Source organism: Harpegnathos saltator, unplaced genomic scaffold (assembly GCF_003227715.2).
Source record: "Harpegnathos saltator strain DR-91 unplaced genomic scaffold, Hsal_v8.6 scaffold65, whole genome shotgun sequence".
NCBI lineage: Eukaryota > Metazoa > Arthropoda > Insecta > Hymenoptera > Formicidae > Harpegnathos > Harpegnathos saltator.
The window spans coordinates 176,367-202,261 of record NW_020230482.1 but is presented as its reverse complement, the minus strand read 5'-3'; the positions used below and the strand labels follow the sequence as shown (position 1 = coordinate 202,261).

General features: G+C 40.8%; 1 protein-coding gene across 1 annotated transcript; it reads right to left on the bottom strand.

The window, feature by feature from the left end:
• Positions 1-17,472: 17,472 nt before the first annotated feature.
• Positions 17,473-18,177, bottom strand: LOC112589894 (histone-lysine N-methyltransferase SETMAR-like). Its single transcript, XM_025304780.1, has one exon. It carries the CDS (start codon positions 18,175-18,177, stop codon positions 17,473-17,475), a length of 705 nt encoding a protein of 234 aa, XP_025160565.1.
• Between the last annotated feature and the right edge of the window lie 7,718 nt (positions 18,178-25,895).

The window sequence follows — 25,895 nt, the reverse complement described above, 5'->3', positions numbered from 1 at the left end:
AAAAGAAAAGCGATGAAAATAGTTTTGGTTGTTTTTTTGTATTTTACATTAAAACGCGAATTAATTAATGGTTTGAGCTAGAAACAATTATAACTGACATTCATCACTACATGCATACATATGAACACCGCGATACTATCGTTATGAAGTCCTAATTATCATTTAAAGTTAGAATAATTTCTATTAATTCCTATAAAGTCGATTGAACATTAAAAAGAATTGCTAATACTAATATAATCAACAAACATCATAACTTCAAAGCAAGATTATTACAGTTTAAATTAATTGATTTTAAATTAAAGAATTAATTAGAAATGTTCATGCATAAATCTTAATTATGTGCAGACACATTATTTCATATACTTATAAGAATCATGCGATATTTAATTTTGGATCGATAAAAAAATTGCATATAACATATAACATATAGTATACAACAAAAATATATTGCTTTTAAAGAAAACAGATTTTGTAATCCTAAGAATTAATTTTATTTAGTGAAATACTATAGTGAATACTGTAGGTAGTAAATATAATATTTTTTAATTTATACTTAAATGTTAACATTGTTTTTGCATATAATAATTGTGAGAAAAAAAAACTAAAAAATATCGAAAGAATGTTTTTGTTTTTTATTATAATGTGTATCTTTTGAACCAAATTTGATTTGGAATTGGGATTTACAGTTTGTAAAGTAAGAGCATGCACGGGTTAATGTGTAAAAAAATTTATTTTTAATGATTTTTAAGTACATGGATTTGTTGTACTCCATGAGAAGAAAAATGCTATACCATTAATAATGAGTCCAGTCACCACCGGCATTGATAATTGCCTGGCATCTCCGAGACATACTTTCCAGTAAGTTGACTGCGTATTCGTCTGGTAAAGACCTCCAAATGAGACGAATTTGTCGTGTCAGCTGCTTCAAAGTGCACACTCTTTTTCCTCAAAGCTTATGCTTGAGATATACCCACACATTTTCAATGGGATTTGCATCTGGCAACTGCGATGGCCAATCAAGTGTGACGATGCCAAACTGCTCTTTCCACTCGATGCAAAGCTTGCTCCGGTATTTTAGGTCGTTGTTTTCCTGTAAGATCCAATCCTCGTTTTTTTTTATGAAGCATCGTTCAGCAGCCGGCAACAAACACATTTCATAAATTTTAAGATCGGGTTCCGCTTAAACAAATTTACAATTTTTTTTTCCATATTCGGCGTCACTTTGCCTATCGAGCCACGTTCTGGCAAGTCATCGACATTTTTTATCTTCTTATATTGCTGAATCCACTTAGCGACAAACGATTTTGACTTTCCCATGTATTTAGTAGCCACTGCATATGACATTTTTGGTCCTTTGGGGTGGGAACAAAGGAACACAGCCTCGTAGCGCGATGCGTATGCGGCACTCATAGCGGTTAACGTGTTTCTCAGGTTAGAGTTCGACGCCAACTGAATCTTTTGTGACAAAGATTCACAACAAAGATTTCATCTATCGGCTCACAAAAAAACTAGGACGATATTTGAAGCCAACTGCCATTTATGCCGTGCACACTCTTACTTTACAGACTGTGTAATTGAGACTGTTACACAGGGTTGGGAAAGTTACTTTTTAAAAGTAACTCGTTACCATTACCATTACTTTCAGTAAAAAATAATGCGTTACCGTTACTTGAAAGTAACGATATTTTATTTTGTTTCTTTCCGTTACTTTTTTTTGTTGTAAATCCAGGATTATAAGAAAGGTGTTAAGACAAGATATAAATCGGACATAAGACGATTAGAAATATATATATACATATATATATATATATATATATTTAAATATTTTTATTATTTTATGTTATTAAGTATTGTACTTAATGAAAAGTTTCTTAATTAGTGGATATGAATTTAATATTTGGACATTAGTGCCTGTTGACTTTAAAAATCTTTGCCATTCATCATAGGCAGATTTCTCATTTGATGTTTGCTATTTAAAATTAAAAAAGTCATCGTTATTATTGTGCTTATCAGACATCAAAAAATTTTTAATTGAAGGAATTCCTTATAAATCTTCTAAATACGTTTGCGCAAGTTTTCACTTATCTTCAGCTAACCAACTCAATTTGGGATGCAAACAGCTAGCAATTATCAATTCTTCTTTTTCGAGTGTAGTATAAAACCTAAAGTTAAATCAATAAAATTAAATATGAACATATTGATTTTGCTTTTTGACTAGATGAATGTTGTTTGATGAACATATGTATTAACCAAATTACACCAACTTACCTTTCTTTTAAACTTTTCTGTATAGCTACGGCCAATGGATGACAATATGTGAGTCCGTCTTTATTGGTTCTCATTAAATTCAGCATAAAACAAAAAATGCATAGAAATTATTATAAATACAATTAAGTTTAATTTTATAAAAATTAAAAAGTAACGATTAAAGTAACGGACGTTTTATTACTCGTTACAAAAAAAATGTATCGCCGTTACTTTTTCGTTACTGACACCAAAAAGTAACGGCGTTACCTAATCGTTACTCAAAAAAGTAACGATATCAGTAACGGCGTTACAAGTAACGCGTTACTTCCCAACCCTGCTGTTACACTATAATGTTACATTGTAACGATAGTGAATTTTATGAGTCATTGCGTGTAAAGAGAATTTCTAAGATTTTAAATAGACAACTACATAAAAAATATTGCATCTTTCCTCGTCAATATATCGCACAGGTCATAAAGTACGCACAGAAATATTACACATGTAACTGGATTATACTATTTGAATCCGAGAGATTGCTCAAAAAGGATTTCGTGCTTTTGCGGAGGATTTATTCGCGTTACCTTCGTGCGAGATAATCCGATGAAATCTAGTGTCATCTAAAACGCGCCGATACTGATGAAATAAAAAATGCGAAATAATAGGGAGACTCAAGCTTCAAGTGAAAGAAAGAAAAAAATAGAAACGGCGAACGCACAGAGGGAAACATCGTTGTCTGTAAGATGTATCTTTAATGACGATGAGCGGCCCTTCATCAAGCGGTTTCATTTTTTGGTGTCATAGATGCCGATGTAACATCGGCAGGTGTAGAAGATAAATGATGGATAAAAAGGAATCGTCGTTCGAGCTGCGCCGCATCGGCCGCTCCCCTTTCTCTTTTTTCCGGCCCTATCCAACCTCAGAAAACTTCAGCCGACTTTTACGTCCCTCGATAAATACTGATTGCGACCGCGTTTCTTAAATTGCTTCGAGAGCTTGCATCTAAGCCCCAAACGAGTCGCTCACGTTACGAAAAATCGTAATCCACGTTTCTATCGTTTATTCTCGTCACGGAGCTTTTAGCATTCCGGGCACTCAACGTGAAAAGTTTATAACACAATTTAAAATCCAAATGAAAATATACTATTGCAATTACTATCTTAATAATTAAAGCAGATGTCAAATATATATATCATTATATGGTGCATTCAATCAAATAGCATTCATCATAAATGAATGAAGCAATCCTTTGACAAGAAAAAGTTGAGAAATATCTCCCATCGATTTTATCTGACTTTGTATCTGTTGTAAAAGAGCAAATCTATGTTTTGCTAAATGCTTATAACAATATTCAAGGGTAGAAACAATCGACAATGTTCGAAAAGAACAAATTTTATTTCCAGTGGATTATTAAAAGTATGAGTGTGTATGAAAAAAAATAATTTATATAAAAATTTTATGATATTTTATATGCTTTATAATGATATTTTTAGTTTTACAAAAATATGAAAAAATTTTCCTACTTCCTTCATTATTTTTGCAAATTTTACATTTCTCTCGATACAGAAGATCAAAATCATAATTAAAATCTCCACTTCAAAATCTTTAATATTACTTTTTATATGTTTTATAAGTCACCATATCTCTACCTAGAACAGAACAAATCATTTTCGCGGCTACTTCAACGTTTTTTTTTTAATTGTAGTGGGAAAAGAATGCATTGCTTCAAATACTGCTTTTCGGACATCATTTTCTTCATATTTTTATGAAGTTATGTCGTCTTTGCCAAGACATAATATATCGAAAAATAAAAGTGCAATTGAAGAAGTAAAACTTAAAGAAAAAAGGAAAGTAAAAAGTATGTATGTGGATATTTCTTAATACATAAAATTAAAAAATAATTTATAATTAAATCAGTAAAAGAAATAATAAATCTAACTATTAGGTACGTGCAAAAGTTTTGATGGGTTTTACAAATATGTGACTTAGATTCAGCATTTAAATACAAATATATACATCTATAATATAATATACCGTTGGATAATAGAAAATCATAGCAATTACTTATAGCGAATTCGATTGAAATGCACTCGCTCTGTTCCAGTTGCTGGTGACCTTTTATTACTAGGCGCACGTGCTCGGAGTGTTTTCATGTTGATCAGAGTGCGGTTATTTGCACTAACCTGAGTGCGGTTACTTGCACCAACCTGAGTGTGGTTACTTACACTGACCCAATTCAATGCAAGTAGCGATTTTCTAAAATACTGTTTCCTAATTCGCGGGTTTCTGTGAGAGGTCTACTATGGCTAATCCTGCGGATTCTTAAAGACATCTTTTGTCTCGGTTTTAAGGGCTAAAGGGGTTAGATCTTTAGGTAATTTATTTGTAGGAGAATTTTCTAGATATTTAGTCTGGAGTGTGCAGTCTGGCATTGTTAAGTAAAAAATTACAATTAACATGTACGTTATATTGAACATTATGTTTACTTATGTTTGGTTATTATTTATTTATAACATTTTACTTGTAATAGTTTTATTGCATTTTGTATAATTCATATTTTTCTTATAATTTTAGCTTTAAATGTTATATACTGTAATATTTTCTATTATTAGTTACAGATTTTTTAAGTAAAGTAAATAACATGGATGACAGCAAAAATAAAAATGAAATAACTACTTGGTGCGATAAAAGTACACGATTATTATCAGACAAATATGAGCAATATTTACTTTTAATTGGTCCTATGAAACAATTTAAATCTAAAAAATCAATGTGGATCCAAATATCTAATGACATATCAGCAGAACTAAATATTGTATAAAGTGCTGTACAATGTGAGAATCGTTACAAAACTATTTTAAAACGTAAAAGTCAATTTGTTAGAAACAATCAACAATCCGGTGCAAAACGAACAAGAGTAGAATTTGAAGAAGAACTGAACAAGATAAAGGCAGCAGATGACAGTTTAGAACCTGAAATATTGCAAAACAATATTTGAAAATAATTGAAAAACATAAAGAAAATATAACAATAGTTTCTACAGCATCAAAAGCAACAAAAAAATGTCTATAAGTGAAACTTTGTTATTCATTCTTCATCATGAAGAAGAAAGACAAAGAAGATATGCAGAAAAATTGGAAATATTAATTAACTATATGAACAGACCTTCAACAAGCAATGACACAAATAATAAAAATTAATAGAAACAGCATACTTAATTACTCTATACTATAAAACTTTATATAATCTAAAGATGTTTAAGTATTTACAAAAATGTTATTATTTTATACGTAATGTGATACTAAAGACTGTTTTTTTATACTTTATGTGATACTAAGACTGTTTTTTTATAACACATCGATCAATAAGTTCCGGGACTAACCAACAGATAGCGCCTTTAATAACAAATCCATACCATTTTCAGTTAGTACCAACCTTTAGAAGTTACGTGTCAAACTTTCATGACATTTCGACATTGTGTCATTGAGTTACAGTGATTTTAGTGACGCTACTTTTGCTATTTTCGAAACAATGGGAAAAACCGAATTTCGTGTGTTAATAAAACATTGCTTTTGAATAGGAAAAAATACCGTTCAAACTCAGCGATGGCTTGAAAAGTGTTATCCGGGCTCTGCTCTGTCGAAAACAACCATTTGTCGGTGGTATGCTGATTTCAAACGCGGTCGTACAGACACAAATTATGCTGAACGCTCTGGTCGTCCAAATGAGGCTGTTACACCAGAAAACATAAAAAAACCCTCGTGGTGGAAAATCGCAAAGTAAAGTTGCTTGAGATAGCTGACATCCTGAAGATATCATTTGGTAGTGTTTACACTACTATGAACATTTTTGCATGAACATTTGGTCATGAAAAAGCTTTTTTCGAAATGGGTGTCGTGTTTGCTCAGAATGGAACAGAAACAACAACGCATCGATGATTCAGAGCGCTGTTTGGCACTGTTTACGCGAAATAAACAGGAGCTTTTGCGTCGATATGTGACAATGGATGAAACTTGGGTCCACCACTATACTCCGGAATCAAATCGGCAGTCAGCTGAGTGGAGAGCAGCCGGTGAAAGTCGTCCGAAGCGACCAAAAACTCAACAGTCAGCCGAGAAGGTTATGGCCTCCGTATTTTGGGATGCGCATAGTATAATATTCATCGATTAGCTTAAAAAGGGAAAAACCATCAATAGCGAATATTACATAGCATTATTGGGGCGTTTGAAGGCAGAAATTGTAAAAAAACGGCCTTTTATGAAGAAGAAAAAGTTCTCTTTCATCATGACAATGCACCGTGTTACAAGTCGATGGCAACGATGGCCAAATTGCATGAGTTGAACTTCGAATTGCTTCCGCACCCACTGTATTCTCCAGATTTGGCCTCCAGCGATTATTGGCTGTTCGCAGACCTCAAAAAGATACTCCAGGGAAAGAGATTTGGCTCCAATGAAGAAGTGATTGCCGAAATTAACGCCTATTTTGAAACCAAAGATAAATCGTTCTACACGGCTGGAATAGAAAAGTTAGGAAAGCGTTGAAATGAATGTATCGCTCTTGAAGGAGACTATGTTGATGAATAAAATAGAATTTTGGCAAACAAATGTTGTTTTAGTAGTTAGTCCCAAGACTTATTGATCGATGTGTTATATGTTATATAATATAATAACTAAAGACTATTTCTTCGTTATATATTATTAAGGATTATTTTTTTATGTGTTATGTGATATAAAAAACTTTTAATTTTTTATATTATTTCATAGTACACAATCCAGGGAAATAGTCTTAACATCTTACAAAACAAATTCTATATGTTATTTTATAGTACACAATCCGGGGAAATAGTTTTAATATCTTACAAAACTTTTTTCAATTTTTTCATTGCATATTTTCTTTAAAATTGAAATATTTTAAGTTCTAAATATATATTGTATGTTTAAAAATAAGTAAATCTTATTTTGTATTCTAGAAAACGTTTTATTTGTGCACACATGTATACTTATGTTAATTAATTAAAGCCAATAAATTACAAATAATATCTCTTTTTGTCTCACGATCCATCCTATCGTTCGGATTCTGTTCATTATAAACATGTCCCTCATTATATTCTACGTTTTCAATATCTAAATTATCTAAATAGTCATTATTAATAATACATAAGTTGTGTAATACGCAACAGGAAATAATAAAATTAGCAGAACTGTGAGAATATCTAGTTGCATTAATTGCCTTACATACAATATATATTTAGAACTTAAAATATTTCAATTTTAAAGAAAATATGCAATGAAGAAATTGAAAACAGTTTTGTAAGATATTAAGACTATTTCCCCGGATTGTGTACTATAAAATAACATAAAGAATTTGTTTTGTAAGATGTTAAGTCTATTGCTTTGTTTTAATAATCCAAACGCATTTTCTATTTTCACTCTAGTTGTACATAATTTATGATTATAATTTCGTTGAGCGGCTGTGAGATTACCATAATCTCTATACGGTGTTAACAAATATTTCTTTAAAGGGTATGCCGCATCACCTAATAAGTGATAATCTTCTGATATATTTTGTATTTCATTACTTAAAAATGATAATTGGAATATTCTTGCATCGTGTACTTTACTAGGAGGATCAGTAAAAGCATGTAAAAATAACTTGCTGGCATCACAAACTGCTTGTAACGTTGAATAATCATGTCTATTAACATAGGTGTTTTTTATTTTTTTAGCAGGCGTTCTAATTTTAATGTATGTTCCATCAATGCATCCAAGAACTCCAGGAAATCCACATATCTGAAATAAAGTTATTTCATATTTAGATATAAGAAAGTATTTTAAATTAAAAAAATTTCATATATAACTTACAAATAATAGTAAATACAAGTTACAAATAATAGATTTTTATGTATAAACCTTTAAGTGTAAACTACGATATCCACACATAATTTTATCAAAAATTTTGTTTTATAGAGTTGTTTAATAAAGTTTGATTAATAGACACACAAAAACTTGGACTTTCATCTTACAATAACCTAATCATTCTCTAATTGATAATTATTAGTCTACTGTTGTACATTTATTTCAGTATAAATTAAAAATGTTACATCTTCAAATTCTCAAGCAACCTCTCTTTTACTGTCTTCTATGTTAGGCATTTTTATTATATTTGGAGCAATATCATTCAAAAACTTCATAATGTTTGATGCGATAGCATAAAACGTAGATTCTGCTACATTAAATCTGGATGCAACATTCCGTATGACTGATTTGTTTCCTGCAAACCTATAAATATAATGTTAATATTATTATATACTTATATGTGCAATTATATCAGTCTATAAGAAAAATAGCATAGAAATGATAATAACTGTACATTACTATGTACAATATTACATCCACCATGCCCTTTCAATGTATTAAAAATTTCCGAACTTGTATACATATCATGTTATATATTATAGGTACTTTGTTTTAAACGAAAATGTCGCTGAAACTTAAGCAAGTAATATTTTTAATCTGACTCTAATAAATATTTAAAATAGAAATTACATATAACTTACTTCTTCATCAGAATATTCATTAAAATATTCGTTAACAATATCTATCATATTCCGAATTTTTGGAATTTCTATAGTATTAGGTGTAGAAATGAATAATCCAATTTTTCAGCTACATTCAAGGTTTATTTAAAACAAAAGTAAATTAAATTGTTCAATCAAAGTATTCGCCGTTGCTTCCTATAACTTTAAGCCATCTTTCAGGCAGCTGATGAATTCCATCTCGGAAAAATGTTACGTCTTTGCACACGATAAAGTCGTCAAGCCATTTTCGGATCTCATCCACTGATTGGAAGAGTATATCGGACAAGGCGTGTTGCATCCACCGGAACAAGTGATAATCGGATGGAGCAATGTCTGGTGAATACGCCGGGTACTGCAAGACATCCCAGCCAAGTCTCATTATGGTGTCTTTTGTATTGGAAGCAATGTGTGGCCTGGCGTTGTCATGCAACAATTTCACTGGACGTTCTCCTTTGCCAGTATACGGGCGTTTTCGTTCCAATATTTGACTCAAGGAGATTAATTGACGTTGGTAGCAGTCCGCAGTAACTGTTTCACCCACTCATTCCAACAACTCATAATAAAGCACACCCTTGATATCCCACCAAATGCAGAGAAGAACCTTCTTTCCGAAGCGATTAGGTTTTGCGATCGATTTTGATGATTCGCCGGGATTTACCCATGACTTTCTGCGTTTTGGATTGTCAAAGAGTATCCATTTCTCATCACCCGTAACGATTTTCCACAAGAAAGAATTTCGACGCTGCTTATTGAGAAGAGAAAGACACGCTGCCACTCGTTGATATTTGTTGGTTTCAGTGAGTTCATGCGGAACCCATTTTCCTTCTTTCTGGATCTTTCCCATCACATGTAGGTGTTTGGAAATCGTTTGCTGCGTTACTCCCAACTGTTCTGCAAGCTCTTTTTGTGTTTGTGCCGAATTCTCAGCCAGCAGTTGTTCCAAATCATCATTATCGCACTTCGGAGGGCCTCCAGGGCGTTGTTTGTCGATTACACTGAAATTACCGCTTTTAAACCGCTTAAACCAAAATGCGCACACATCGTATGATACAACACCTTCGCCGAGAAAGGAACAAATCGATTCGCACGCTCTTGCAGCATTTTTTCCTTGTTGGAATTCGTAAAGAATGTAGTGTCGGATATGCACCTTATCTGTTGCCATTTTCGATTGTACTGAACTGAATACTTTTGAAGGTTATGTTGGGCCTTTCGCCAAACTATATGTTCTTTTTAATAGCTATATTTGGGAATGCCGCCGATAGTAGAAAAAACAGTGTAATAAAAAATAAGGATTCCCATTTAAAAAACGCAAGTTTCTCACCTTCAAATGACTTTGAAAATAGAGGTCAAGGTCAAAATCAATGTCATCATAAGGTAGCTCACTTAAATCCCTACAACTTTTATTGAGATTATTTTCCTTGAAGTTTCAATACTAAAATGTTATTAGGATGGTTCGTTACTTTTGGGACACCCTGTATAACACTTTGGCTGAAAAGTTCGTAGGCTAACATAGTAAGACAAATTTTTTTGGTAAAATTCGATTTTATTATTCAATATAGTTGCCTTCGAGGGCGATACAACGATTATAGCGGTCATACAATTTTTCGATACCATTTTTATAGTACGATTTCTCTTTAGCCTCGAAATAGGCCTCAGTTTCGGCGATAACCTCTTCATCAGTGCTAAATTTCTTTCCAGCAAGCATTCTTTTGAGGTCTGCAAACAGAAAAAAGTCACTGGGGGCCAGATCTGGAGAATACGGTGGATGGAGAAGCAATTCGTAGCCTAATTCATACAATTTTGCCATCGTTTTCATTGATTTGTGACACGGTGCATTGTCTTGATGAAACAGCACTTTTTTTTTCTTCAAATGGGGCCGTTTTTTCGTGATTTCATCCTTTAAACGCTCCAACAAAGTTATGTTGTAACGGTAACGCCCGCGGGGTTTGGTGCGATCGGTCGCCCCACCATCGCGCCCGGCTCGCCGCTTCCGCGACGTCTCGCTCGCCGCCGCGTCGGTGCGTTACTCGGGTGAAGGGCTAATTCAAGGGAGCCCCTGCAGTATGGAGCCGGTAACGGCGTTTGACGACCGCGGAGAAATATGGGATCTCCGCGGTGGAGCAGGCCCGAATGGTAGCGGTGGTAGCGGCTGTTCGGCTGGCGTGACGGTCTCCCGTCTTACGACCACTCGTACTGGCGGGGTCGAGATCTCCCTTATTGTCGGCCCGATTTTTGCTGCGGTGATCTTGTTGCTGCTCGTCGGTGTTCGTGACGGCGGTCGTTGCTCATCGGCCTTGGCCTTCTTCGGCACTAAGGTAGCTGGTGCTGGACGGATCGGTCGAAGTCCTCGCTGGCGGAAGGGCCCGCACCCCGGTCGTGGTGGCGGCAGCGCGGAGAGATTGGCCAATTTCTGCCGTATCTGGCGGTCTGACCGCTGTATCCGGCCGCAGGTGTTCGCGGCCGGCTCGCGTCGGATTTTCCTAACCTCCGGTGGCATTACTGCCGTTTCCTGGGCCTTTGGTGATGGCGGCCCTCCCAACTCCGGTAGCGGCCCTTCCTTGGCCGGTCCGGCTGTATGGCCGATCGTCTCCGACGTCGATGGTCGGAACGGTCGCGCTAGCCTCTCCCAGATTATCCGGGCCTCGTCCTCGCTGGCGATCAATATTTCCTGCAGTTCTTCCTCGTAATTTCCCAGTTCCATTGCGGTGTTGAGACTATCTTGCTCATTACGCGACCGGTGCTTTTATAGTTTATCTCTCGGGAAATTTCGCGTAACTTCGGGGCTCTCGATTCCTTGCTCCCGTTTATCGGCCGTTATACTTAATGTATACATTATTGATACATGATTTGCGTAATACCTACCGGTCTGCTGATATTGATGCTGTATTGTCTTCGGTTATTGTTGACACGGTTCGTCTGTTGTTGTAGCGGTTCGCAAATCTCTCACGTGTACGTGTCGATACCACTTTCCGCGTGGATCTTTCAGATCTACTATTACTGGAAAAATAATTTTCTTTACAATCAACGGCCCCTTGTACTTCGGTGCTAGCTTCGCGTTAAACGCTTTAGCTTTGTCAGATAGCGGGTGTTCTCGTTTCCAGACCGTGTCTCCCACTTCTGGTCGCCAAGCTCGTCGACGCAGATTATAATATGTTTCTTGTTTTTGAAACGCTTGTGCCAAATGCACTTCCACTAGTTCGTACGTTTCCTTCAACATTTTTCCGACTTCCTGCGGATTCGCCCCCGCCCTGGTACTACTGCGGTCGGCGGGATGCGGTCGGTCGAGCTCGCGCCCGTGATTTAGAAACGCCGGGCTGAACTGTGTGGAGGCATGTTGAGCGGTATTATACGCAAAACACAGGGCTGAGAGCTGTTCATCCCAATGACGGTGTTTTTTATCGACGAACTGAGCGATCATCGTTTTGATGGTCCGATTCGTGCGCTCGACGGGATTGCACTGGGGAGTGTAGCTTAGTGTCGTGCGGTGGTGGATCCCATGGCCTGTTAAGAATGTTTCAAATTCTTTCGCTGTAAATTGTGTCCCGTTATCGGTGGTGATCACGGCTGGACAGCCGTGTCGGTAAATCACCAGATCACTAATCCCGCTGATTACCGACGGTGTGGTGGCCTGTTGCAGGGGCTTAGTTTCGAGCCACTTCGTAAAACGATCCTGCATAGTCAGCAGCCAGGTGAATCCTCGTCGTGATCGGGGCAGCGGCCCGATCAGGTCGATTGAGACATGCTCCCACGGCCGATGTGATGCGGTGGCGTGGAGGAGGCCGGCCATCTTCCGTTGATTAGCCTTGTAGGCTTAACATTTTTGGCAGTTTCGGACGTACCCAGCGACGTCTCGAGCCATCCCCGGCCAATAGTACTGCTCGGCGAGTCGAGCAATCGTTTTAGCGATTCCTAGGTGGCCTGCGGCGGGATTGTCGTGGTAGCATTTCAATACTTCCCTTCTATCGTTGGTCGGAACACACTTCTTCCACTGATTCTCCGCGGGTACTTCGCGGAAGTCCAACGTGTGGAGGAAGTGTCGGTGCAGGACACCATCCCGAATGGTGTAATCGGGAAAATCGTGAGGCCGAGCGGCGACTTGTTTTTTGAGCGGCTCGTACCACGAGCATCCGGTGGCTTCCCTGATTTCGCAGACTGCGAGGTCGCGCGACAGCGCGTCTGCTACGCGATTTTGCGAGCCTTTCCGGTATGCTACATTGAAGGTGTACTGCTGTAGTTCAAACTTCCACCGCCCTAGCCGGCCGGTGGCGGTTTCCAGTTTCTGCAGCCACTTCAAGGATTGATGGTCGGTCACCACGGTGAAAGTGTATCCCTCCAAATACTCGCGCAATTGACGAATGCCCCACACAATAGCCAGGCATTCTAGCTCGGTAGCGCTATAGTTTTTCTCCGCCTAGTTGAGAGTCCGGCTAGCATAGGCGATTACGCGCTCGCCTTCCTCCAGGTTCTGAGTTAGCACTGCTCCCAGGCTGTGCTGACTGGCGTCCGTCTGCAACGAGAATGGTTTCTGGAAATCTGGACATGCGAGCACTGAGGCCGTGGTAAGAGCCTTTTTCAGTTGTTCAAAGGCCTCTTCCTCCCTTGATCCCCATTTCCATCTCACTTTCTTCTTGGTTAACTCCGTCAGCGGTGCCGCAATCGCGGAAAAATTCTTGACGAACCTCCGGTACCAGGAGGCGAGGCCTAAAAACTGGCGGACTTGCCTCACCGTCCTCGGAGCTGGCCAGGCGGTAATGGCGATTACCTTGGCCGGGTCGGTGTGTATGCCGTCGCGAGTGACCAAGTGTCCGAGGTAGCGCAGCTCGCTTCTACAGAAGTGGCACTTCTCCGTGTTGAGGCGTAATCGAGCTTCCCGCAACCGCCGGAATACCTCTCGTAAGTGTTTCATATGTTCGTCCAGTGTAGTACTTAACACAATAATATCATCGAGATACACTAATACGTGCGGTTCCAGGTCAGCGCCCAACACGGTGTCCACCAACCTCTGGAAGGTTGCCGGCGAGGAGTGCAGGCCGAACGGGAGGACGGTGAACTGGCGGAGACCCCGGCCGGGCACGGTGAACGCAGTGATTGGCTTGCTGTCCTCGGTCAATGGAACTTGCCAATACCCGTTCTTCAAGTCTAACGAGGATAGGTAGCGGGCCCCGCGTAGTCGGTCCAAAGTCGCACTTATCTGCGGTAGCGGGTAGGCGTCTCGCTCGGTTACCTCGTTCACCTTCCGGAAGTCTATACAGAAGCGGTATCCGCCGTCCTTTTTCCGGACGAGGACGACGGGGGAGCTCCAGGCACTAGATGAGGGCTCAATCACTCCCTCCGCCTCCATCTTTGCGACCTCCTCATCAATGATGGCTTGCATAGCCGGGTTCCGTGGTCGGTAGCGCTGCTTGATGGGGCTCGTGCCGGGGCACACCCGAATCTGGTGGCGGATCGATGGGGTCGGCCCGGAGACTTTATCGAAGAGAGCCAGTTCGCTCGTCAGGAATTTGTTGAATCTGGCTTCCTCTTCGTCCGTCCTGGTCGTTAGGCCCCCATCTATGATCCCCACTCGGGGTGGTTGTAATCGCCGGAAGTTCCTCGGGGGCGGCGGCAGCGCAATCTGGAGCCGGACCCAGAGGTCAACCCCGATGATGACTTCCGCGGTCAGGTTGGCTATCACGGTAAATTGGTGGCGGTACTTCTGCCGTCCCACCTCTACGTGGAGACAAGTCCGACCGTATGTCGGACTGCCGGTCCCATCTGCCAGCGTGATCCGGCCGGCTTCCCCTCGTGGGAGATCTTCGTCTCGTAGTGATCGAATATCGATTAAGGACGTTTCGGCTCCAGAGTCAATTAGTGCCCTTAATGGGCGTTGCTGGTACCGGATGGTCAGGTACGGTCTTGGCTGATATTTTATACGGAGGGCCGGGTCGTGGCGGCGCCACTCCCGGCCGCGGACTCGTTTCCCGCCGTGGGATGACATTGGCGGGTTAATACGCCGTCCTTGCCGCAGCGTGAGCAGAACTTTACGGCTGGTTATCGGCAGGCTCGGCGATGATGTCCCGGCTGTTTGCACTTCCAGCAATACGTTTCACGGTCGTACAGAAGAGCAGCGACCGTAGGGCCGGTGGTTCGTATCGGTCGCCCCTGTTCCTCGCGTTGCTGGACGATATCCTCGTACTGGCGGGCTAGTTGTCCCAAGTGGGCTACATCTCGGATCTCGTGTGCGCCTATGAACATTTTGTAGCCGACATCTAGGTTGTCATAGAGTAGCGGTATTGCGTTGTCCAGGTAGTCGTCATCCCCGCTACGGCGCATCATCGTGAGCATGGCGGTCTCGTACTCACGGTATGCCTCCCCGGCGCGCTGGCGGCGCTCCAATATTTTCCGCCGCAGTTGCGCTCAGTATCTCGGCGGAAGGAAGTGATTCCGGAAAGCGGCACAGAAGTCCTCCCATGTTGTCCAGGCGGCCCGGTGGTTTCGGTACCAGCGCAGCGGATCTCCGCGCAGGAGTTCTGGAATGCACCACAACAGCTGGGCGGTCGTGACTCCAAAACATGTCCGGAGCTCGTCCACTCGCTCCAGGAAGTCCAGCGGGTCCTTCCCGGAGAAACGACAGTCCCACTTGTGGACGCACAGCATGGCCTGCGCATCGGTGGGGATCCTTACGGGGGAATCTATCCCTATAACAGAGCCCCCTCGGGAGGACTCTTCATCCGCCAACACTGGGGCCGGGATGACCCGTCTCCGTGGCCCGGCCTCGAACATTGAGGGATGGTCGTCCACGAACCTTCGCAGTCGGTGGCACAGGTCGTCGATCGACCCCTCTATCTCGAGCCCGTGTTCCCCGAGAATTCGGGTGATCTCGGGTTTGCGTAGCTCTTGTATCCACGCCTTCGGCATTTTCTTCGCTGTGTTTTTTTTTCTTCCTTTTTCTTCACCCTAGCTGACCGATCCTAGCAGGATCGCCATGTAACGGTAACGCCCGCGGGGTTCGGTGCGATCAGTCGCCCCACCGTCGCACCCGGCTCGCCGCTTCCGCGACGCCTCGCTCGCCGCCGCGTCGGTGCGTACTCGGGCTAATTCAAAGTAGCTTCTCGGAAGAAATGTGTGTTCAGCGTTTCTGTATTAACAAGTTGGGTGCGTCCCGCAAGGCGCCCCGTTTATTTAAAAGACGTTCGATGCTATATAATAGATATATATATAAGTGTATGTGGGCGGCTCGCTGGCCCGGTGTGGCGTCGGCGATGTCCGTTCCTTAGTGCCCGTGCTTCCTGCGTAGCCGCAAGGATAGTCCCCTATCCGCGGGATCAGAGGGGAGGTTCCGCGGCCTCTTGGCGGTCCGACGTCCTCGGTCAAGAGTCCTGTTGAGGGCGACTTACGCCAGCTGTTCTTTGGATAAACGGGAGGTGATTTATTCCGGGCAGCGTACCACGGTCACAAAGTCGGACAAGCACTGATAATTCCGTGAACCGATGCTTTAGAAATATCCTGTGCCGGTGGCTAACTGCTGCCGACACAGACGGACGAATACGGTAATCTCGCGAACAGATACTTAGAGTTATTCTGTGTTGGTGGCTAACTGCTGCCGACACAGACGGACGAATACGGTAAATTCGCGAACGGATACTTAGAAATATTCTGTGTCGGTGGCTAACTGCTGCCGACACAGACGGACGAATACGGTAAATTCGCGAACGGATACTTAGAAATATTCTGTGCCGGTGGCTAACTGCTGCCGACACAGACGGACGAATACGGTAATCTCGCGAACAGATACTTAGAATTATTCTGTGCCGGTGGCTAACTGCTGCCGACACAGACGGACGAGCACTTATGAATCGCGGAACGGCGGCTAACTGCTGCCGTTTAGTCGGAAACAGATACTTAGAAATATTCTGTGTCGGTGGCTAACTGCTGCCGACACAGACGGACGAATACGGTAATCTCGCGAACAGATACTTAGAATTATTCTGTGCCGGTGGCTAACTGCTGCCGACACAGACGGACGAGCACTTATGAATCGCGGAACGGCGGCTAACTGCTGCCGTCTAGTCGGAAACAGATACTTAGAAATATTCTGTGTCGGTGGCTAACTGCTGCCGACACAGACGGACGAATACGGTAAATTCGCGAATGGAGACTTAGAGATATTCTGTGCCGGTGGCTAACTGCTGCCGACACAGACGGACAAGTACGGTAAAGTCGCGATGCCTGATCGGCCGACGAGGCTCGGCTGCCGGGTCTTGTAAAAGTTCCCGGTGGTTCGGTACGGTGTGGAAGCTTTACTCACCGGCGGATGCCTTGCCTTCTCGTCGACTTCTCTTCCCAATTCTCGCTGGAGCTCTCTTTGGTAGCTGATCTGGTGGACTCACTGTCTCTCACGGTCTGCCTCGATCTCTCGTCGAGAGCGGGTTTTATACCCTAAATTCCTCTCGACGATCGGTAGCCGATAATCGGGGGATTAGTTCCCCCCGATTTCCCGGAAAGTCGCGCATGCGATTTCCGCGAATTACCCCTTTCTGGGGGGACCGATCTTCCCCGACCGCTTCGCAGAATTCGGCTTTTTCCGGCGGTCTGGCGGGTTGCCGCGGGATAGGTGTTGCCGGGCGCTTAGCGATGATTTCTCGCGATCGTGTGACGATCGGTGGTCGCCGTCACACGATGGTAACGGGGGTAAAACTCCTCGTTACAATGTAATACTCGCTGTTGATGGTCTGGCCCTTTTCGAGGTAATCAATGAATATAATACCACGCGCATCCCAGAATACTGATGCCATAACCTTGCCAGCCGACTGTTGCTTCTTTCCACGCTTTGGCTTCGGTTCATCGCGTTCAGTCCACTCGGCTGACTGTCGATTGGACTCTGGAGTGTAATGATGGAGCCATGTTTCATCCATTGTAATATATCGACGGAAAAATTCGTCTTTATTACGGTTGAATATCGCTAAACATTGCTCCGAATCATCAAAATGTTGTTGCTTTTGATCGATTGTGAGCACGCGCGGCACCCACTTTGCACACAGCTTTCGCATGTTCAAATATTCATGCACAATATGTCCAACACGTTCCTTTGATATCTTTAGAGTCTCAGCTATGTCGATCAACTTCACTCTACGATCATTCAAAATTATTTTGTGGACTTTTTTGATGTTTTCGTCAGTAACAGCCTCTTTCGGTCGTCCACTGCGTGCATCGTCTTCGATGCTCATTTCACCTCGTTTAAATTTAGCAAACCACTTCTCAACGGTTGGTTTTCCTGGTGCAGAGTCCGAATAATGTTTATCAAGCCTTGGCTTCAACAGTATTTTTTTCGCCGAAAAGCAATGCTTCATCAACACACGAAATTCTTTTTTATCCATTTTTTCACAATAACAAAAGTCTCTTCACTCACAATGTTATATCTCACGAACCAATTGTCCGACACCTGTGAAATTTATACACATTTCTTTAGAAGGTTGGTACTAACTAAACATCTTATAGATTTATTCTAGTAGCGCCATCTATGTGTTAGCCTACGAACTTTTCAGCCCAATTGTTATATATACAGAGTGTTCCATTTTAAGTGTCCACCCCAAATATGTCTCTTATTTTTGATTTTAGAGAAAAATGGTTCAGAAACGTTTTGTATGGTTTCGAGGGGACCATAAGATGGTATCATTGATTTGACCTTGAAGAGTCATTTGAAGGTTACGTGAAGGTTATCTTAATTTTTTTAGATGGCAACCCCAATTTTTTATTACATATTCTTGTAGTTGACCTCGAGAGCTTCCTAAAACACTGTAACCAAATGTTTTTTGGTGGAGTACTTTTCGAGTTATAAAGCTCCAAATTTACAAAATTTTGATAAAAATACAAAATATTTCGTTAAACATTCACTTTCCGATAGCCTTATCTTACATGATCCAATCAGTCAAGACAAGATCCGAGCATGATCCAACCAGTCAAGACAAGATCCGAGCATGATCCAACCAGTCAAGGCAAGATCCGAACATGATCCAGCCAGTCAAGACGAGATCCTGTATTGCCTGATAATCAATGAACTGTAACAATTGTGAAAGTGCAATTGTCAATTCTTTTAATGAAACAAATATCAAGAGGCTTGTTTCAAATTTCTTACTTGGGCAACTGTCGGTATTTTGGCGAAGTCTCAGATAGACGCATATTATTATCCATTGACTTTTTGATAAGACAGGAATTTTTTGTCTTTTGGAGCTTTTTTTCTTTATAATTATGGCTGCTTATCCACCAAATGAAATTGTGGACATGATTCGCATTTTGGGTGAGGCCAGGAATAATTACTCGGCAGCAGAAAGGCTTTATGCTGAAAGATTTCCAGACAGACGCCATCCTGATGGGAAAGTAATAAAAAGATTCTGCGACAGAGATGAACAGGGTTTTCTTAGAAGAAACCGGCGAAAATCGAGCCCTGATGAAGTCACACATTGACTGTTATAGGTGCCGTTGCTTTGAATCCTTAAATCTCTACGAGACAAATTGAGAGGCAATACGGTATATCTAAATCAACAGCCAATCATGTGCTCAAACTCAACAAGTTTCACCCATATCACATTCATCTATCTCAGCAATTGGAAGAGAGGGACTACCAACGCCGTGTACGTTTTTGTAACTGAGCTCGAGATCAAATCCAACAAAATCCCCAGTTCATTGCTGATACGCTTTTTTCTGATGAAGCCACATTTTGTAATAGAGGAGGTGTTAATAGACATAACTGCTACTATTATTCAGATGCTAATCCACATTGGCAGAGAAGCCAAGAGTTCTAACGGCAGCGGTCCATTAACGTTTGGGCAGGCATCCTGGGAGATGTTACTGTTTGGTCCATATTTTTTTAAGAAAATCTCATTCAAAATGTGGCAATCTATCTAAGATTTCTTCAAGATGACCTGCCCAACCTCTTGAGATATGTCGACAATGATTTACTCAGACGAATGTGGTTCCAACAAGATGGAGCACCGGCTCGTAGATCTCGAGCTGTTACACAATATTCAAATAATAGATTCCCGAATGGGTGGATTGGTATGGGCAGCCGAGTTCAAGAATAGCCCCCAAGATCACTCGACTTGACATCCCTAGATTTTTATTTCTGGGGCTACATTAGAAATATAGTTTATTCGCAAAAGCCTACAACCGTTGAAAATATGAAAAACCGGATCAGACAGGCTTGCAGAAATATTAATGTAGATGTTCTTGAAAAAGTTAGGGATGACTTTCACCATAGACTAAAGCTATGCATACAAGTAAATGACCAAGTTTTTGAACACTCCAAGTAATTGTACACAAAAGGAGATCTTGCCTTGACTGGTTGGATCATGCTCGGATCTTGCCTTGGCTGGCTGGATCATGCTCGGATCTTGTCTTGACTGGTTGGATCATGCTCGGATCTTGTCTTGACTGGTTGGATCATGTAAGATAAGACTATTGGAAAGTGAATGTTTAACGAAATATTTTGTATTTTTATCAAAATTTTGTAAACTTGGAGCTTTATAACTCGAAAAGTATTTTACCAAAAAACATTTGGTCATAGTGTTGTGGGAAGCTCTCGTGGTCAACTACAAGAATATGTAATAAAAAGTTGGGGTTGCCATCTAAAAATATTGAGGTAACCTTCACGTGACCTTCAAATGACTCTTCAAGGTCAAATCAATGATACCACCTTATGGCCCCCTCGAAACCAAACAAAACGTGTCTGAAACATTTTTCTCTAAAATAAAAAATAAGAGAGATATTTGAGGTAGACACTTAAAATGGGATACCCTTATACAGGGTGAAGAAAAACCCCAGGACCCCTAAAGATTTCGAAAAATGTACACTTTATAAAAAAATGTTTCAGACAAAAGTTGTAGCGTTGGAAAAGATCTATTTACCGATCTTAACAATTTTACCTTGGGTAGCGTCATAAAGGTCAGGACAAGGTCAACTCGGATTTTTTGAATAGAACTCCCAACTTTTTATTGCATATTCTTATAGCCCTTCTTCAGACCTTTTCAAAGCACTACGGTTTTAACAAATTTGAATAAGCTGTTCTGAAGTTATCGAGTTTTTTAAAGTAAGATATCTAGCCAACTAAGGCAAGATCGGAGGATGATCCAGCCAACTAAGGCAAAATCGTAGGATGATCTGACCAACTGAGGCAAGATCGGAGGATGATCCGGCCTACTAAGGCAAGATCGAAGGATGATCGGGCCAAATAAGGAAAGATCGTAGGATGATTCGGCCAACTAAGACAAGATCGGAGGATGATCCGGCCAACTAAGGCAAGATCGGAGAATGATCCAGCCAACTAAGGCAAGATCGTAGGATGTTCCGGCCAACTAAGACAAAGTCGGGAGTTGTCCGGCCAACTAAGGCAATATTGGAAAGCTTTAAAGTAATTGTTCAAAATGTCCGCCATCAACAGTTAGACAATTAGCTAATTTATCGTAGAAAGATGAAACGGCTTTTTGAATGTCTCAACAGGGATGAGAGCAGCTTCATCAAGAATTCGATTTCGTAAGTCATCCAAATTTTGTGGTTTCGTTTTGTAAACTCTATCTTTTAAATGGCCTCACAGGAAATAATCGTTAGGTGATAAATCGGGTGTCGAGGAGACCATTCTATAGGTCCTCTTCTACCTATCCATTGATGAGGAAACACTGTATCTACATAATTACGGACGTCCCTTCCGTAATGTGGGGGGGGGGGCACCATCTTGTTGGAACCATGTATGCTCGAAGTTGTCATCCATGATTGCTTGTATCGCTGGAACTATTTCGTTTCTTAGCATATTCTTATATTTTATTGCTGTTCGATTTCCGTTAACAAAGAGTGGACCTATGAGAACATTGTTCAAAATGTCTACCCAAACATTCACTTTTTGTGGATACTGCGTGTGTTTCTTCAATCCAGTGAGGATTTATATCTGACTAAAATCTACAATCGTGTCGATTAACGTGGCCATTTAACTGAAATGTTGCCTCATCTGAAAATACTACATTTGATAGATAGTTAGGATCTTCGGCTATTTTTTCCATCATCAAATCATAAAATTCAATGCGCCTATCAAAATCATCTTCATTTAGCTCTTGTACAAGATGGATCTCATAAGGATGAAATTTATTCATTTTCAATATTTTAAGCACAGACATTTGATCTATTTCATGTTGCTGTCCTACTTTGCGGGTCGAATCATGCGGATTTTCGATAAAGGATTGTAGAACATCTAATGATTTTTCTACACTTGTTGCTGATACTGGCCTACCTGGTATTGCATGATTTTTCACACTTCCAGTTTCCTGAAGACGCCTTATCGTTCTTTCAATGGTAGATTTTGAAATGGCATTACCCTGATTATGAAAAGTTTCATTAAATAGCCGTCTCACATGATTATACGACCTTAGTCGATCATCCCATCCTCTCATCATCAAAAGAGATATGCGTTCTCGTTCTGAAAGACTTGCCATATTGACAAGCAGAAGTGGTAAGATTTAGTCTAATCGACTAAATTAATATTTGGGTCAATTCAAAGTTATTCTAAAGACAATGTTGAAGAATAATAATGAGTACGGAATGAAATGCAATTAAGTCAGCTTACAACTAGCTTCAAACTGTTTCTTAATAATTTTCAAAAAAATAGAGGAATTTCAGTCGAGTTTGCGACTCACTAAACTGTAATGAGTATTAAATGAGTAAATGGGAGAAATAAACATCGAACAGCAGAATAGTCCAAATAAATAAATAACTGAAATAAATTAATCAATGAAATTAAGACAAGCCAATAGGAGCCAACGCCTGGATGTTAGTCGCGCAATTATTTTTACGAGTTGGCTGGGTCATTCTCCGATCTTGTCTTAGTTGGCTCGGTCACTCCGACCTTGCCTTAGTTGGCCGGATCATCTCCCGATCTTGCCTTAGTTGGCCGGATCATCCTACGACCTTGCCTTAGTTGGCCGGATCATCCTCCGATCTTGCCTTAGTTGGCTAGATATCTTACTTTAAAAAATTCGATAACTTCGGAATAGCTTATTCAAATTAGATAAAACCATAGTGCTTTGAAAAGGTCTGAAGAAGGGCTATAAGAATATGCAATAAAAAATTGGGGGTTCTATTTAAAAAATCCGTGGTGACCTTGTCTTGACCTTGATGACGCCACCCAAGGTCAAATTGTTAAGATCGGTAAACAGAACTTTCTCGACGTTACAACTTTTGTCTGAAACATTTTTTTATAAAGTGTATATTTTTCGAAATTTACAGGGGGAAGAAGAAACCCAGTCCCGGGATTTCTTCTTCACCCTGTATGTGTTTCTCCTTTTTGAGGTCAACAGATTTAACTAATTTACCTCGGGACGGACTGGGTTGTGTGAATTATGTTTTAGACCGGAATGAAGAAGGATCTTTAGGATTTAATCCAAGGAGACGAATATTTAAATATTGCATCTTTAATTTTTACCTTTTACAGTTGAGAGTCAATTGATCAGAATGTTAAGAATGTTTTCTATGTGTATGGACACGTTTAAAGAAATTGAGTCATGAAATGATTTGATGCAAGAATGTATGAATGAATGAATGAAATGAATCGCTCCACTGGTTTGCGCGTCGCTTTTTATATGCAGGTGGTAAGATACTCCCGCGCGAGTTCTTACCACCTTATTAGTAGTAGGAGAAAGATGTTTCTCATGACATAAGAGTGATAATCAATAATCGTGGTCATGGTATTTATTATCTATCTATTGTTCTTTTAATCTTCTCAGATGAAGAAGCATTCGGTGTCGTATTTATTAGGTGCGCAACTAAGTTCTCGCTGTTTTTTTGATGAAAATGCAACTATATTGTGAAAAAATGGTTACAAATGAATCATTCAAAATATTGCCCATCGCTAGCGACAACTTTTTCCCATCTTTCTGGCAGAGCTCGAATACTGTCACGGTAGAAGTGTTCGTCTTTTGAGGCTATCCACGAATCAAGCCATTTTGAGATGTCTTCGGAATGATCGGATATGAGCGGAACTGCTGATTAGCCAGACCATGTGCCATCGAACGGAACAAGTAATAATCGGACGGCGCAATATCTGGGGAATATAGCGGGTAGGATTTCCCATTTGAGCGTTTCTAAGTAGGTTTTAACGGGTTTGGCAACGTGAGGCCGAGCGTTGTCATGCTGTAGAATCACTTTTTCGTGCCTCTGCTCGTATTGTGGCCGCTTTTCGCGCAGTGGCTCGGCTCAATCGCATCAATTGAGCTCGATACTGTTCCCCAGTGGTGGTTTCGTTCGGTTTCAACAGCTCATAATAAATAACACCGCCCTGGTCCCACCAAATGCACAGCAAAACCTTCGCAGCGTGAATATTCGGCCGAGCCGACGACGTAGAAGCATGACCGGGCAGTCCCCATGATTTTGTTCTCTTTGGGTTGCTGTAATGAATCCATTTTTCATCACCCGTAACGATGCGATGAAGAAAACCCTTCCTTTCTTGCCGCTGGAGCAGTTGTTCACAGGCGAAAAAACGACGCTCAACGTCTCTTGGCTTCAAATCATAAGGAACCCAAGTTCCTTGTTTTTGAATCATTCCCAACACATGCAATCGCTTGGAAATGGCTTGGCGGGTAACTCCTAATGCTGAAGCAAGCTCTTTTTGCGTTTGGCACGGATCCTCATCGAGCAATGCCTCCAATTCAGCGTCTTCGAAGGTTTTTGGCCTTCTTTCACGCGAACGGTCGTCAACATCGAAATCACCGTTTTTGAAGCGACGGAACCAATCACGGCACGTTGTTTCACTTAGAGCAGCATCTCCGTAAACTTTTTGGAGTTCTCGATGCGCTTCAGCCGCCGTTTTCTTCGAATGAAAGAAGAAAAGCAACACTTCCCGCAAATGACGATTATTTGGCACAAAATAAGACATTTTCACACAACCAAAAGTATATGACGCAAAAACAAAATCACTAATGTGTCAAAGCGGTTTGTTTACCATATGTCTAAGTTTGGTTCATGACGTTTTGGTTATGTCACAATCGACCAGCACTTACTACTGGAGCCATCTCTTGAAAAACAGCGGGAACTTAGTTGCGCACTTAATATTACGTCTAGACTGAGGATCGAGTGGCCAAAATATCCGGTCTAAACGTTATTGTTGAATTAATTTTATGAATGGATTTAGATATGTTGTTTAAAGTTACGTGGACGTAACACAACAACTCGCGGATCAATTAAATGTGACACGAGAAGCCGTCTCCATACGTTTGAAAACCATAGGAAAGATCCAGAAGATGGGAAAATGGGTTCCACATGAACTGAATGAAAGACAGCAGGAAAACCGAAAAACCACATGCGAAATGCTGCTCGCCAGGTACAAAGAAAGTAATTTCTCCATCGAATTGTGACTGACGATGAAAAGTGGATATATTTTGAGAATCCTAAGCGTAAAAGATCATGGGTAACTCCAGGCGAACCATCGACATCGACTGCAAGGCCAGATCGCTACGGACGGAAGACAATGCTCTGTGTTTGGTGAGATTAGAAGGATGTGATCTATTATGAGCTGCAAAATCCTGGCGAAACCGTTCATACTGAACGCTACCAACAAAAAGTTATCGATTTGAATCAAGCTTTGCGTGAAAAACGATCAGAATATCGAAAAAGGCAACACAAAGTGATTTTGCTTCATGATAATGCACCATCACACACAGCAAAACTGGTCAAGGAAACGATTGAGGCCTTTAGTTGAGAAATACTTTCGCATGCGGCTTACTCACCAGACTTGGCTCCGTCCGATTACTATTAGGTATACAAATGAACAATTCAAATTATTTTAAGCAGTTATGAAATCAATTTTAAATTGAATAGATTTTCCCGCTCTTTTGTGATTATGCAATGTGGACATATAGCTATTAAAAGGAACATATAGTTTGGCGAAAGGCCCAACATAACCTTCAAAAGTATTCAGTTCAATACAATCGAAAATGGCAACAGATAAGGTGCATATCCGACACTACATTCTTTACGAATTCCAACAAGGAAAAAATGCTGCAAGAGCGTGCAAATCGATTTGTTCCTTTCTCGGCGAAGGTGTTGTATTGTACGATGT